Here is a 15,998-nt window from a genome sequence, read left to right on the forward strand (position 1 = left end):
AAACGCTTCGGGTAGCCTTCCACAAGCTTCCCACAATAAGTTGGGTGAATTTTGGCCTATTCCTCCTGACAGAGCTGGTGTAACTGAGTCAGGTTTGTAGGCCTCCTTGCTCGCACACACTTTTTCAGGTCTGCCCACACATTTTCTATAGGATTGAGGTCAGGGCTTTGTGATGGCCACTCCAATACCTTGACTTTGTTGTTCTTAAGCCATTTTGCCACAACTTTGGAAGTATGCTTGGGGTCATTGTCCATTTGGAAGACCCATTTGTGACCAAGCTTTAACTTCCTGACTGATGTCTTGAGATGTTGCTTCAATATATCCACATCATTTTACTCCCTCATGATGCCATCTATTTTGTGAAGTGCACCAGTTCCTCCTGCAGCAAAGCACCCCCACAGCATGATGCTGCCACCCCCGTGCTTCACGGTTGGGATGGTGTTCTTCAGCTTGCAAGCCTCCCCCTTTTTCCTCCAAACATAACAATGGTCATTATGGCCAAACAGTTCTATTTTTGTTTTATCAGACCAGAGCACATTTCTCCAAAAAGTACGATCTTTGTCCCCATGTGCAGTTGCAAACCGTAGTTTGTTTTTTTATGGAGGTTTTGGAGCAGTGGCTTCTGCCTTGCTGAGCGGCCTTTCAGGTTATGTCGATATAGGACTCGTTTTACTGTGGATATAGATACTTCTGTACCTGTTTCCTCCAGCATCTTCACAATGTCCTTTGCTGTTGTTCTGGGATTGATTTGCACTTTTCGCACCAAAGTACGTTCATCTCTAGAAGACAGAACACGTCTCCTTCCTGAGCGGTATGATGGATGCCTGGTCCCACGGTGTTTATACTTGCGTACTATTGTTGGTACAGATGAACATGGTACCTTCAGGCATTTGGAAATTGCTCCCAAGGATGAACTAGACTTGTGTAAGTCTATCATTTTTTTCTGAGGTCTTGGCTGATTTCTTTTGATTTTCCCATGATGTCAAGCAAAGAGGCACTGAGTTTGAAGGTAGGCCTTGAAATACATCCACAGGTACACCTCCAATTGACTCAGAAGCTTCTAAAGCCATGACATCATTTTCTGGAATTTTCCAAGCTGTTTAAAGCTGTTTACTTGTGTCATGCACAAAGTAGATATCCTAAACGACTTGCCAAAACTATAGTTAGTTAACAAGAAATTTGTGGAGTGGTTGAAAAGCGAGTTTTCATGACTCCAACCTGTGTATGTAAACTTCCGACTTCAACTGTATGTTAATGAACCACTAAGAACATTGGCATACTGCTTGACAGTTGTTAGAGTGTCAGTAAATGCATGGGCTATTGTAAACACAGAACTAGAACCAAAAAAGACCATGATTTTTTTTCTCACTAAATGTAATCCATATAAGCATGCTTTGGAGGAAGGATTGTTGACATATATTTGACATTTGTATTTTAAAGCATAATTGAGAAATAATTCATTGAAGCTGGAATATTTGTGATATTTTGGCCTTGATTATGGCAAGTCAGTTTATATTTGGCTTGGCTAGCTAGCTAATATGATTTGAATAATGGAGCAACACCAGAGCAACAGCATCAGCTTTTTGGCCCCCTGCACCAGGGAAGTGTTCTGCGTTGTGAGGGGATGCAGACCTTTGCTGATTTGTGGTAGTCTTACTGGCGCTTTGACAGTCGCTGAAGGATCACCCAGGTGGGTGCTACATTTTAGTAGTGGACAATCCAGCCTACCTATGGAGGAGCAGCTGTGACTTTTGAAAAGACAACGAGGTGCACGGTGAAGAGCTCCGGGGCCTATCTATGAGGTGTCTCTACCTCCCTGACTGACTGTACCATCTATGCTCCCTCCTCTTAAGATACTACCTTTCTGAACTGCCTATCACCTAAAGCTGTGGAAGACCATCGCCCAAAAACTGCCAGATCCCTTACATTTGCTTTGCTAAATTGTATTTGGTTTATTTGATTTTTAAAGCAACTTTGAGATTCTACCTGTAATGAAAAGCGCCTCCTTTAGGCCTCCTTTAAGAGTCCAAAATGTTTCATCTGTTGGTTACAAAGCAAAAGTTGGAGTCATATGAAGCTTTACCACTCGCTCTGTAACATGAGTAGTATTATAATCATACATTTATGAATATTGAAAAATATAAACATTAATATAGAAAATTGTAGATTTGGCAAATATACTCAATATATATCGAAGATATCAAAGTTTCAGTGTGGGATCTCTTCTACTATTAAAGTTATGATCCAATTTGTAAGCATTACCAACAAAGTTAACGTGAAAATTGATTCAAAATGGTTGCCCTCTGTTGGTAATCTGCAAGATGTGCAATGATACAAGTAAAAAGAAGGCTGTGTTTGGGAGCATTGCCTATTATGACAATTTCTCTGTATAAAATGGGCCATAACTGTTAAACTGGCAAAAATCCCACTCAGGAACTTTGATATGCCCATAGAGTATATTATGTTTAACAAAATATTGAAAAATGTGCCAAATCAAAACATTAATATTTTCAATATGTATGTTTATATTTGTCTATATTCATAAATTAATGCATGTTATTGAAAACAAAATACTACTCATATTACAGAGCGAGCGGTAAAGCTTCATATGACTCCAACTTTTGCTTTGTAGCACCTACAGATGAAACATTATGAAGTCTTAAAGGAGGCTTGGGTAAGGCTATAATGTCACAAATATTCCAACTTCAATCAATTATTTCTCAATAACTATAAGATACAAATGTCAAATACAAATCACTAATACCCCCCCTGCCACATGCTGAAGTCACACTCAAGCTCTTATGTCAGGGACTTGGACTTAAACAACAGTGGAGATGATGCAAACTTATATTTACGTTCTTGACTATGTGAGACTCATAGTACCCTACGCTTATACTAGTCCTTCTATGTTTTTACTGTACTACATCAGGGGCTGCCAAACTTTTTCACTGCCCCCCTTGCAATTCTATACATTTTGCCATGTGATATTTGAATGGGGAAAAAATACAACAATATCCATTGGCAAAAAAAACTCTGACATGGGCTGGTTGATCTGGACATTTCTGACAAGTTATAAGTAGCTCTCTAAGGTATGCAATGACTAACATGACAAAAGGAACTGATGACGCACTGCCCAATTTTGAAATTGCACCTTGTGCATTATACTATTACAACTTTCAAGAGTAAGTTTAAGTTTAAAGTTCCTTGAAAAAAAGATTAATAATAATTTTGGGGGGGGACCCCCACTCCCCCTATACCAGCCCCTCATGCTTCCCCTAGGGGGCGCGCCCCACAGTTTGGGAACCACTGTACTACATGATCTGCCCAGCCAGCTCACCAGTGTTGAATGAACATACACGATCCAAATATTATACAATAGACCTTAAGAAAAGATGCACCTGCTCCTCATATGACCTTGTGATATCCAGCAGTTAGGTCAGAGTACCCTGCACATTGACTCGGTACCGGTACTCCTTGTATATAGCCTTGTTATGTTATTTAACTCTGCATTGTTGGGAAAGAGCTTGTAAGTAAGCATTTCACGTTAAAGTTGTCTGTAGCTTCTGAAGTGTGGAAACACTTTGTTGCTTTTATGAATTTTTATTACTGCATGCTACTTGTTGCTTGTCCTATATTGCTCTGCATGTGCTTACTGATCATAGTACCATTTATTTATTTTTACCCCTTTTTCTCCCCATTTTCGTGAAATCCAATTGGTAGTTACAGTCTTATCTAATCGCTGCAACTCCCATACTGACTCGGGAGAGGCAAAGGTCTAGAGCCATGCGTCCTCTGAAACACAACTCTGCCAAGATGCACTGCTTCTTGACACACTGCTTGATTAACCAGGAAGCCAGCCACACCAATGTGCCGGAGGAAACACCGTCCAACTGGCCAAACGGCCCGCCGCAGGAGTCGCAGATCGCGATGGGACAAGGACATCCCGGCCGGCCTAACCCTCCCCTAACCTGGACGACGCTGGGCCAATTGTGCGCCGCCTCATGTGTCTCCCGGTCTCGGCCTGCTGCGACACAGCCCAGGATCAAACCCGGACCTGTAGTGATGCCTCTAGCAATGCAATGCAGTGACTTAGACCGCTGCGCCACTCGGGAGGCACTCACTGCTCATTGTTTATCCATATTGTTATTGTAATTGTTTTTAATAACCTGCCCAGGCACTGCGATTGAAAGTTAGCCGGACTGGCTAAAACCAGCACTTTTACTGAAACGTTGATTAATGTGCACTGTCCCTGTAAAATAAAATAAACTCAAAGTCTACACCTGTTGTATTTGGCCCATGTGACAAATAAAAAAGTGTTTGATTTCAGTTATTGGGCATAGCCTCAGTGTTCGTGGCATAAATAGGGTCTTCTAATGCCAGATCACATTACATCATCTGTCTTGAGCATTACCTCAACAGAGCATAAACTCAAACCTCAGACAGTTTATTTTCAATCTTTGTTATTATCAGCCAATGACTCCGTGGTACCCTGACCTCAAATGGTAGAGCATGTACTGACAAAATTGGCTCATAATATGTATAATAAAGTTGACCATGAAACCTTGACAACAAAAGCAGATCCAAACCCTGTTTTTTATTGGATGCTGCAGTGTGAGTGTCATTTCATGATCCAGTGAAAACATGATGCTAGAAGTTATGAGGTCAGGTCACTTGTGAAAATGTCACTAAATGTAGTTTCTTTTCAGGAATGGCCAGAGATGTGGGCCTGAAGAGACTTCCATATGTCCAGTTCGGCAGCATGAGTAAAATGGTTGTAAACTTCTGTCACAGCACCTGCTAGTGCAGAAAGAGAAACCCAGAGACCTCCACGCATCAAGACAAAGGTTTCCTTTCATGTTTCAAAATAATGCAATGTTTTGAACTCAGGTAAACAAATAGCCTCCATATACAATTTGATTTCTGAGAAGTTAATGTCATTAATATATTGTTCACGGGATGGGCTCCTAATGTCTTTCACAGACCAGAAATGAGGATCCCCTCTGAACTGAGTCATAGCACCAGTTAAAAACATCTTAATTGCTGGGTTTTATAGATATTAAACAGACTGCCAGAGATGCCTGAACTAAGACATCATACAACCCTTGTGCGGCAATGTGGCAACACAATCCTCAACATAACACGGCACAAACAGCACAATATACAGGACAAACATCCGTGTAAATGATTCATACCACAATGAACATTTAAATCAAATTAAAAAATGATTAACTGAGATTTGGAAACTGAAAACAGACATTCAAAATTAAAATTGTAAAGGGTAAACAGAAAATGGCATGGATGCCAAGTCTTTCCAAAAGAATTTACAAATAAAAAATAATAAAAAGAATATATCAATTTTTTTTAAATCTTTCGTCTCTCTGTGTTTCATAAAGGTCCTTCAATTCACAAGAGGCTGACTGCATCTCACCGGGGAAAGCATCCGAGCAAACAAAACAGCGCCCATCTGTCTCAGTATGTGTAGCGTATCTATGATTGTCACGCCCTGGCCATAGAGAGGCTTTTATTCTCTATTTTGGTTAGGCCAGGGTGTGACTAGGGTGGGCATTCTAGTTTCTTTATTTCTATGTTTTGTATTTCTTTGTTTTGGCCGGGTATGGTTCTCAATCAGGGACAGCTGTCTATCGTTGTCTCTGATTGGGAATCATACTTAGGCAGCCTTTTTTCCCTTTGGTGTTTGTGGGTAGTTATCTTTGTTAGTGGCACTATAGCCCCGTTAAGCTTCACGGTTGTTTCTTCATTTCTTGTTTTGTTGGCGACATTTACAAAAATAAAATAAAATGTACGCTTACCACGCTGCACCTTGGTCTCCTTCCGACGACGGCCGTGACAGAACTACCCACCTCAAATGGGTAGTTCTGATTTTTAAAAGAGTGACGATTTAACATACCTGTAGAAAAGTAGCTGCATTAATGCATTTGTCACGTTCCTGACCTATTTGTTCCTTTTTCTTTTATTTATTTAGTTGGTCAGGGCGTGAGTTGGGGTGGGTTGTCTTTGTGTGTTTTGTCTAGTTTAGGGTGTGTGTATTGTTTAAGGGGTTTTTAGTGTCATGGGGATGTATGTGTTTTGTTTGTCTAGGGGTTTGTATGTTTAATGGGGCAATGTCTTGTCTAGGTGTTTGTATGTCTATGGCTGCCTAGATTGGTTCTCAATTAGAGACAGCTGTGGTTTATTGTCTCTGATTGAGAGCCATATTTAAGGCAGCCATAGGCATTTGGGTTTTGTGGGTAATTGTCTATCTTGAACGTTTGTTGCTTGTCTGTGCACTAACGTTTGTAGCTTCACGGTCGTTTTGTTGTTTTGTTTTCAGTTTATGTATAGTGTTTGTTTTGTGTTTTCTCTCTTCTGAATAAAGAAGATGTATTTTTCACACGCTGCGCCTTGGTCCACTCTCTCTAATGAAGACGATCGTGACAGAATTACCCACCAACCTAGGACCAAGCGGCGTGTCAAGCGGCAACAGGATCCACCTACACAGGATTCATGGACATGGGAGGAGATACTGGATGGTAAGGGACCTTGGGCACAACCGGGAGAATATCGCCTCCCTCGTGAAGAGCTGGAGGCAGCTAAAGCCGAGAGGAGGCGATATGAGGAGGCAGCACGGAAGCAAGGCTGGGAGCCCGTGAGTACAACCCAAAAATTTATTGGGGGGGCCTTAAAGGGAGTGTGGCGAAGTCAGGTAGGAGACCTGCGCCTACTCCCTGTACTTACCGTGGAGAGCGAGAGTACGGGCAGACACCGTGTTACGCTGTAGAGCGCATGGTGTCTCCTGTACGCGTGCATAGCCCGGTTCGGTACATTCCAGCTCCTCGTATCGGCCGGGCTAGATTGAGTGTTGAGCCGGATGTCATGAAGCCGGCCCAACGCATCTGGCCACCAGTGCGTCTCCTCGGGCCGGCTTACATGGCACCAGCCTTACGCATGGTGGTCCCCGGTTCGCCTACATAGCCCGGTGCGGGTTATTCCACCTCCCCGCACTGGTCGGGCGACGGGGAGCATACAACCAGGTAAGGTTGGACAGGCTCAGTGCTCAAGGGAGCCAGTACGCCTGCATGGTCCGGTATTTCCGGCGCCACCTCCCCGCTCCAGCCCAGTACCACCAGTGCCTACACCACGCACCAGGCTTCCTGTGCGTCTTCAGAGCCCTGTGCCTCCTCCACGCACTAGCTCTATGGTGCGTGTCTCCAGCCTTTTACCACCAGTGCCTACACCACGCACCAAGCCTCCTGTGTGTCCCCAGAGTCCTGTGCGTCCTGTTGCTGCTCCCCGCACTAGCCCTGAGATGCGTGTCCTCAGTCCGGTACCACCAGTTCCGGCACCACGCACTAGGCCTAATGTGCGTCCCCAGGGTCCAGGGTCCAGCATGCCCTGTTCCTTCTCCCCGCACTAGCCCTGAGATGCGTGTCCTCAGCCCGGTACCTCCAGTTCCGGCACCACGCACCAGGCCTACAGTGCGTCTCGGCCGGCCAGAGTCTGCCGTCTGCCCAACGGCGCTTGAACTGCCCGTCTGCCCAACGGCGCCTGAACTGCCTGTCTGCCCAACACCGTCTGAACTGTCCGTCTGCCACGCGCCGCATGAACTGCCCGTCTGTACTGAGTATTCAAAGCCGCCCGTCTGTACTGAGCCTGCAAAGCCGCCCGTCTGCCATGAGCCTTCAGAGCCGTCCGCCAGACAGGAGCCGCTAGAGCCTTCCGCCAGACAGGAGCCGCTAGAGCCTTCCGCCAGACAGGAGCAGCCAAAGCTTTCCGCCAGACAGGAGCAGCCAGAGCCTTCCGCCAGACAGGATCAGCCAGAGCCTTCCGCCAGACAGGATCAGCCAGAGCCTTCCGCCAGACAGGATCAGCCAGAGCCTTCCGCCAGACAGGATCAGCCAGAGCCTTCGCCAGACAGGATCAGCCAGAGCCTTCCGCCAGCCATGATCAGCCAGAGCCTTCCGCCAGCCATGAGCAGCCAGATCCGTCAGCCAGCCATGAGCAGCCATATCCGTCAGCCAGCCATGAGCAGCCAGATCCGTCAGCCAGCCATGAGCAGCCAGATCCGTCAGCCAGCCATGAGCAGCCAGATCCGTCAGCCAGCCATGAGCAGCCAGATCCGTCAGCCAGCCGTGAGCCGTCCAGCCAGGATCCGCCAGAGCCGTCCAGCCAGGATCCGCCAGAGCCGTCCAGCCAGGATCCGCCAGAGCCGTCCAGCCAGAATCCGCCAGAGCCGTCCAGCCAGGATACGCCAGAGCCGTCCAGCCAGGATCCGCCATTCAGTCCGGTGCTGCCCCTTAGTCCGGTGCTGCCCCTTAGTCCGGTGCTGCCCCTTAGTCCGGTGCTGCCCCTTAGTCCGGTGCTGCCCCTTAGTCCGGTGCTGCCCCTTAGTCCGGTGCTGCCCCTTAGTCCGGTGCTGCCCCTTAGTCCGGTGCTGCCCCTTAGTCCGGTGCTGCCCCTTAATCCAGTGAGGTTAATGTGGAGGGTGGTCATTTGGAGGAGGCTACGAAAGCGGGTAGTGACTATGGTGGGGTGGGGACCACGACCAGTGCCAGAGCCGCCACCGTGGACAGACGCCCACCCAGACCCTCCCCTAGACTTTAAGCTGGTGCGCCCGGAGTTCGCACCTTAAGGGGGGGGTTATGTCACGTTCCTGACCTATTTGTTCCTTTTTCTTTTATTTATTTAGTTGGTCAGGGCGTGAGTTGGGGTGGGTTGTCTTTGTGTGTTTTGTCTAGTTTATGGTGTGTGTATTGTTTAAGGGGTTTTTAGTGTCATGGGGATGTATGTGTTTTGTTTGTCTAGGGGTTTGTATGTTTAATGGGGCAATGACTTGTCTAGGTGTTTGTATGTCTATGGCTGCCTAGATTGGTTCTCAATTATAGACAGCTGTGGTTTATTGTCTCTGATTGAGAGCCATATTTAAGGCAGCCATAGGCATTTGGGTTTTGTGGGTAATTGTCTATCTTGGACGTTTGTTGCTTGTCTGTGCACTAACGTTTGTAGCTTCACGGTCGTTTTGTTTTCAGTTTATGTATAGTATTTGTTTTGTGTTTTCTCTCTTCTGAATAAAGAAGATGTATTTTTCACACGCTGCGCCTTGGTCCACTCTCTCTAATGAAGACGATCGTGACAGCATTAAGTGGGTGATTAAGTGTAGCCTACTGTACAGCTGCATACACTGTACTGGCAGAAGATGGTGGAATTGTACCATGTCATCTCCCCTTACTTACCTTTATATTTTCACATTTCTGAGTTTTTCTTTGAATTCCATAAATTGCTCTAGTGACAGAATTCTCAAGAAACCTAGCCAATCGTGGAAGATCCATTGAGTTGTATTAGAAAACATAACAGAAATACTTCTGAAAATTATTATCCATCATTTAGCAATAGAGATGCTCAATGTTGTGTATTTGACAGTTATGGTGATGACATATTGAAATGTGCTACAATTTTAGAAAAAGTTACACACAAAAATGTTGAAATGGTTTGACATGATGTCTTCTCATGGAGTTTCAAGATTTGTATGTTGCAATTTTCAGGTTAGTATTAGGGTATAACCTGTAATGTCAGTGTCTATCTGAAACATTTTAAACCTGAGAGCTGAATTGTTTTTATAAAGTATACATATTCAAAGAGATCATCTATACAGAAAGGGCTACATCCCAAGGAGACTGATTGGATAGGTAGGAAGATAGGGGGTTGGAAAGATGTAGAGTTGAACTTGCAGGAGAAAAACTCCCTATCCTACTCAGCACATTACACACACACACACACACTTCAAAAAATAAATATTTAATATTATTATTTGAGCACAAAGCTATACTGGTAACTAAGCTCAAACAGCATGTTAAGTATTTCATTGTTATCAACTCAAACACTTAATCACGGGGCTACTTTAGTCATAAAAGTAGGCTAAAGCAGATATTTTTTTTAAATCCATACAAAAGTGAGTTCTGAAAAGAGATAATCCAGCAAAGAGGCTCACAAAGAACAAAATGCCTGCGGTTGGTTGGAAAGCTACTTTATTGGAGCAGTGGATGTGAAGCTGCCTATGAAAATCATCTCAGATCAGTTTGTAGGACATGCTTGTCACTATGCATGTAACTCACTATACGCCTGGATTAGTGAGTCCACAGGACCAGCAATATTAACCTCTAACGGAGAATAATATGCAGCTCAAAAGGTATTATGAACATTCTTTCATAATCCCCAATAAATTGATTTGACTTTCATCATTTGCCTCAGCATTGTAAGTCCCAAATGGCCTCCAGTTTAAGGTTTGACTTCAACATAGTTGGATACTGAATACAGGCATATTGCTGTAGTGTAATTATACATATTACCTATTGCATTTATAAGTCAACTACCCAATCTATAATTTGATTAATTGGGTGTTTTGAGGGAGGAAATAAGACAAATCTCGCCCTAAGAGAGGTTGTAGATACTTTCAGTTTCAGATTTTGTTTACCGTGTCAGAACTTTAATATTAAAAGAGGATGCATGCTCAAGATGCTCTCAATGCGTCCATTGCAGAATTACAGTAGCCTAGATTCATGTGTGAATGCATATGGATTGCTCTGGGCTAAATCATAACATGTTAACCACTTTCAATGTATTATCATTTTTCTAAACATCTAAAATACCACAAAAAGTAAGGACACTCTCTTGATGGCCATTGGTCATACATGCCATACTGTAGGCCTATATGTCATCTGAGCCAATGAACTGTCCAGTTTAAGACATTGACATTGAGATGTCTTATTCATTCATTCATTCATTCATTCATATTCATTATTCATTCATCATCTAAGATGTCAAATAATAACTCTCCTCTAAGACCGACCTTTTTCAAAACACCACATTTATGTGCACTCTTTATTTTGATCAGTCAATCAATATCTTAAGCGAATTAGAAACAAAATAAATCGCAACTCTTTTTAACTTAATAGGGTACCTTTGCGTGAGGTGGGATAAACTCACCTGATTCCCAAAAACGCCGATGGAACAGGCGGTGGACACCTCTTCGGACCCAAACCAAACCGATGCCAGGCGGGAGGGCATGCCAAGGATGAAGACCTGGGATAGAGAACTTGCAAACTGTCCGAGCATCGTCACCCAAAATAAGTTTGACCTGACGCTGGCCACCTTGATCCATGTCCCAAGGCAATTAATAGCGGTGGCCATCAGTGCTATGAGCCGCAGTCCCTTTTTGTCCAAAAGCCAGGAGACAGGCCATATAAAAGGAATATAGGTCAACATATAGACCATTGACATCCAGTCAATGGTAAAAGAGTCCACATTGTAGAATTTCATAAAAATATTGTTGATTATTCCGTATTGGATCCATTGAAATGCGTTGCACAGGGAGTAACAGCTGAAAAGGAACACCATCACCCATCTCCTTTTGTATAAACGCGTGGTAGTTGAAGGCCTATTGTCCTGGTTCTCATTCGAGATGCTCGTACATTCAATTTGTTCCTCCATGTCCACGGATTTGGAAGGGTTCGTTTTCCTCAGATCCAGACCATTTTTCTCCTCTTTAATTTCTTTGTTATCAAAGTCAGGGTTGTCGTCCATAATGACAAAGTTGTTGGGTACCCTTGGGTACCTACGCGCACTGTTAGTTTAGTCTACAGAAACTGCAACTTAAACACCTAGGTCTATGTGTTATTCAAAATGAGCATGCAGTGTTGGCTAACGCGCAACACATCTAAACTTTTTAAATGTGCAACTAACGCCAAAATGCTCGGTGAGCAATATGTTCTAACTAGCTATTAAAAAGCAGACAACTGCAAGCCAAATAGTAAACCAGGGTATAATGTAGGCTAATGTTAAATATCATCTCTTATTATATAATGATACAAAGTTCCAAAACTTGAAATGGGGAATCATACATACAGCCTATGTTTTTTAACATAAGAATGTCCCAAATACGTCCGTGATAGTGCTTTTGCTCTGAGAGAAATTCCAATCGGCTTATTATAACACCACGTGATGTCCAAACTCTATCTCCACCCTGATGGAAGTTGAACCAATGACAAGGAAAACTTCCGCACACGACGTGACTGACAGAACAAATTATAATTAGCATTTAATGACCCATATTGCTTCTTACAACATGTTTATTGCTAAATGTGAACATTAATTAATAAACAAACATTGTACACCATTACAGTGGCGTCAGTAGGCCTGGGCTTGAAGGGCTTCAGCCCAGATGTTTTTGATCGAGCCCCGAACCTTTTGGTGGTAAAAAAAAAACACACACACATCACTTGTCCCATGCAGTATAAAATAAAACGTTTATGCTACTAATTTGACCAGTGGACCGTTCATGTCACTTGACCCTTCCCCCACCCCTACAGCACCTGTTAGATGTCAATGTCATCACTCAGCAAAATGTCTGTCACTCAATCAATCTGCAGCATAGCACAGAGCAATTATGGATATTCAAAATGTATTCCAAAGGAGTGGCAAAAAGACAAGCAGGTTAAGGCAACAGTGAATGGGGTGGAGAGGCAGCAGAGGCAGCAGAGTTAGCCACATGTTTGTGCAGGGTTGGTGGTAGCTAACAAGCTAGTCTCCCTCAGCATAAGGGTTGGCTAATGATAATTAGCTAGTGTTAGTACTCAGCATCCTTAAGATATTGGCTGTCAGTCAGAGTTAATGAACAGTATATTTAGTGAATGGGTAAGCTAAGGATGTTGATATAAGCAGTCGTGACTTGTCATTCAGGGCAAGTGGGGCAGAGCCCCACATTTTTTGCGAAAACAGGCTTGCCTGTTTTGCATGTTATTTTGGCATTAATAAGTGTCACATAACAGTTTGCAAACAATGTACAAATAATATATATCATTGAGTTAATAAAGTCACATACAAACATGGTCTCTTTTTTTCTTGAGTAATATATGTGTTTCAGCCTAGCTCAGTGCTTTCTGTTGTGGTCGGGCAAGCCAGCAGAAAATATGAAGCGTTGCGTCGTGATTGGCTCAGTGTTCTGTCACTCAATAACCTGTTTTAGAGAAATGTAATTATCAAATATTGTAAGAGCATTCATTGTCTGCTTATATGCCCACTTTGTTTAGCCTACAGTTCTAACTTGGTGTACAGGTTAGAGCACTGTAACAACGGCCCATGTTCTGAATTATGTTGCTGTACATTTCAAAAGTGCTAAACAAATAGTTATATTGATGAACATTACGTCCGTCCTAGCTCGCTCATTGTCTTAATCGAAATTACGGATTGCTTCTTAGCCGCTTGTCGTCCCCTTATGCCATAGTTTGTACATCTCAATTGTCAGTAGAACCACATTTGTTTAAGCAAGTCAGACATATCAGCTATGATTTTTTAAAGGCAGTAAATGAGGCTGAATGAACTGTTTTGCTGCCAGACAAGGCTCCGCTGATAGCCAGGTGTAGCAGTGGTAAGATGTTGGGACTGCTGTTGGGACAGCTTTATGTAGGCCCTAACAGTTTGTGGGCACCATTTGTCACCGTTGTAGTGCAATTCATGTATTGTTTAGTGTTGTGTTGTGTACTGGCTTTGCTGGCATGCGGCCCATTTTTATTTATTTTTTGCCCCACCAGATTTGCATGCTAAATTCGCCACTGGATATAAGTCATGATATTAGGAAATAGGTTTATTTCCAGCAAGTGTATTTGATGGGTTTAGTTTCTGTAGCAAGTTTGGCTGGCTATCCACATTGGTACCTACTGTCTGGCTAGCTAGTTAAGACCGAAGAGATGAGAGAATGTTCTTCTGACTTGAAACACATATCTCCTGACAGTGACACAGTGCCGACCTGTGGACTGAAGCTGAACTTTACTACAACATTATATGAACGGGACCAACGCGCAGCGGATGTTGAGTTCCACATATTTAATACAAAGAGAAACTTAAACAAAACAAAAATATATCAATAAACGAACTGTAACGGCGTTCCTCTCTCTCTTCATAAGAAGAGGAGGAGTAGTGATCGAGCCAAGGCGCAGCGGGTTGTGAATACATGATGAATTTTATTTATAAGACAAAACGAAACAAACTATACTTGGATAAACTAACAAAATAACAAAACGAAAATAGACAGACTTAAGTACGACGAACTGATATAACACACGCAGAACGAACGAACAAGTACTTACTACAAAAACGCACGAACAAACCGAAACAATCCCGTATGGTGTAACATCAACACAGACACAGGAGACAATCACCCACAAACAAACAGTGAGAACACCCTACCTAAATATGACTCTTAATTAGAGGAGAACGCAAAACACCTGCCTCTAATTAAGAGCCATACCAGGCAACCAAAACCAACATAGAAACAGATAACATAGACTGCCCACCCAAAACACATGCCCTGACCTAAACACATACAAAAACAACATAAAACAGGTCAGGACCGTTACACGAACAACTAAACGTGACTACGTGGTGCACATGTACAAACACATAACAATATCCCACAAACACAGATGGGAAAAATAGCTACTTAAATATGATCCCCAATTAGAGACAACGATTACCAGCTGCCTCTAATTGGGAATCATACAAAACACCAACATAGGAACTCTAAACTAGAACACAACATAGAAATGATAAACTAGAATACACCCTAGTCACACCCCTACTACACCATAGAGAAACAAGGGCTCTCTATGGTCAGGGCGTGACATTAACCTTGTTTAAAATTAGCAATGTTGAGGTAGAACTGACAAAATTAAATTAATCATAGAGGTCTTATAACCTATTCCATTCTACAGGTAAACATGCTTAGCTCATGTCTGTTATTTCCATACAGGCTATCTTTTTTATTTTATTTTATTTAACCTTTATTTACCTAGGCAAGTCAGTTAAGAACAAATTCTTATTTACAATGACGGCCTAGGAACAGTGGGTTAACTGCCTTGTTCAGGGGCAGAACAACTGATTTATAGCTATCTCACAACTATTTGGTAAAAAAAACTGCCCATTAATCAATTGGTGAAATTATTTCAGTGAGCTTTTATTTTTATTACTTTTAATTCACTTAGCTACTTACTTTTTCGATTGTTGTTGCATTGTCAATAGGTACATGCTAGTAAGCATTTCGTTGCACTGTGTACTCCATATACAGTGCATTCGGAAAGCATTCAGACCCCTTCCCTTTTTCCACATTTTGTTACCTTACAGTCTTATTCTAAAATTGATTAAATAAATGTTTTCCTCATCAATCTACACACAATGCCCCATAATGACAAAGCAAAAACAGTTTTTCTGAAATGTTTGCAAATGTAATAAGTATTCAGACCCTTTCTACTCCTGTTTCAATTGATCATCCTTGAGCTGTATCTACAACTTGATTGGAGTCCACCTGTGGTAAATTCAATTGATTGGACATGATTTGGAAAGGCACACACCTGTCGATATAAGGTTCCACAGTTCACAGTGCATGTCAGAGCAAAAACCAAGCCATGTGGTCGAAGGAATTGTCCATAGAGCTCCGAGACAGGATTGTATCGAGGCACACATCTGAGGAAGGGTACAATAAAATGTCTGCAGCATTGAAGGTCCCCAAGAACATAGTGGCCTTCATCATTCTTAAATGGAAGAAGTTTGGAACCACCGAGACTCTTCCTAGGGCTGTCCGCCCGGCCAAACTGAACAATCGGGGGATAAGGGCCTTGGTCAGGGAGGTGACCAAGAATGCGATGTTCACTCTGACAGAGCTTCAGAGTTCCTCTGTGGAGATGGGAGAACCTTCCAGAAGAACAACCATCTCTGCAGCACTCCACCAACCAGGCCTTTATGGTAGTGTGGCCAGACGGAAGCCACTCTTGGTAAAAGGCACATGACAGCCCGCTAGGAGTTTGCCAAAAGGCACCTAAAGACTCTCAGACCATGAGAAACAAGATTATCTGGTCTGATGAAACCAAGATGGAACTCTTTGGCCTGAATGCCAGCGTCAAGTCTGGAGGAAACCTGACACCATCCCTATGGTGAAGCATGGTGGTGGCAGC

The 15,998-nt window shown here is 43.1% G+C and overlaps 1 protein-coding gene across 3 annotated transcripts in view; it reads right to left on the reverse strand.

The window, feature by feature from the left end:
- LOC129812889 (feline leukemia virus subgroup C receptor-related protein 2-like) overlaps window positions 1–11,964 on the reverse strand; it is a 75,163-nt gene extending 63,199 nt beyond the window's left edge. For all 3 annotated transcript variants that reach the window (XR_008753085.1, XM_055864852.1, XM_055864851.1), the window contains exon 1: window positions 10,981–11,964. Coding sequence is in view for 2 of the 3 variants with exons in the window: in XM_055864852.1 (XP_055720827.1) it covers window positions 10,981–11,577 (597 nt within the window). In the remaining variant the exon portion in view is untranslated. The remainder of the gene's footprint in view (window positions 1–10,980) is intronic.
- Between the last annotated feature and the right edge of the window lie 4,034 nt (window positions 11,965–15,998).

The sequence above is a fragment of the Salvelinus fontinalis genome, chromosome 16 (assembly GCF_029448725.1).
Source record: "Salvelinus fontinalis isolate EN_2023a chromosome 16, ASM2944872v1, whole genome shotgun sequence".
Lineage (NCBI taxonomy): Eukaryota > Metazoa > Chordata > Actinopteri > Salmoniformes > Salmonidae > Salvelinus > Salvelinus fontinalis.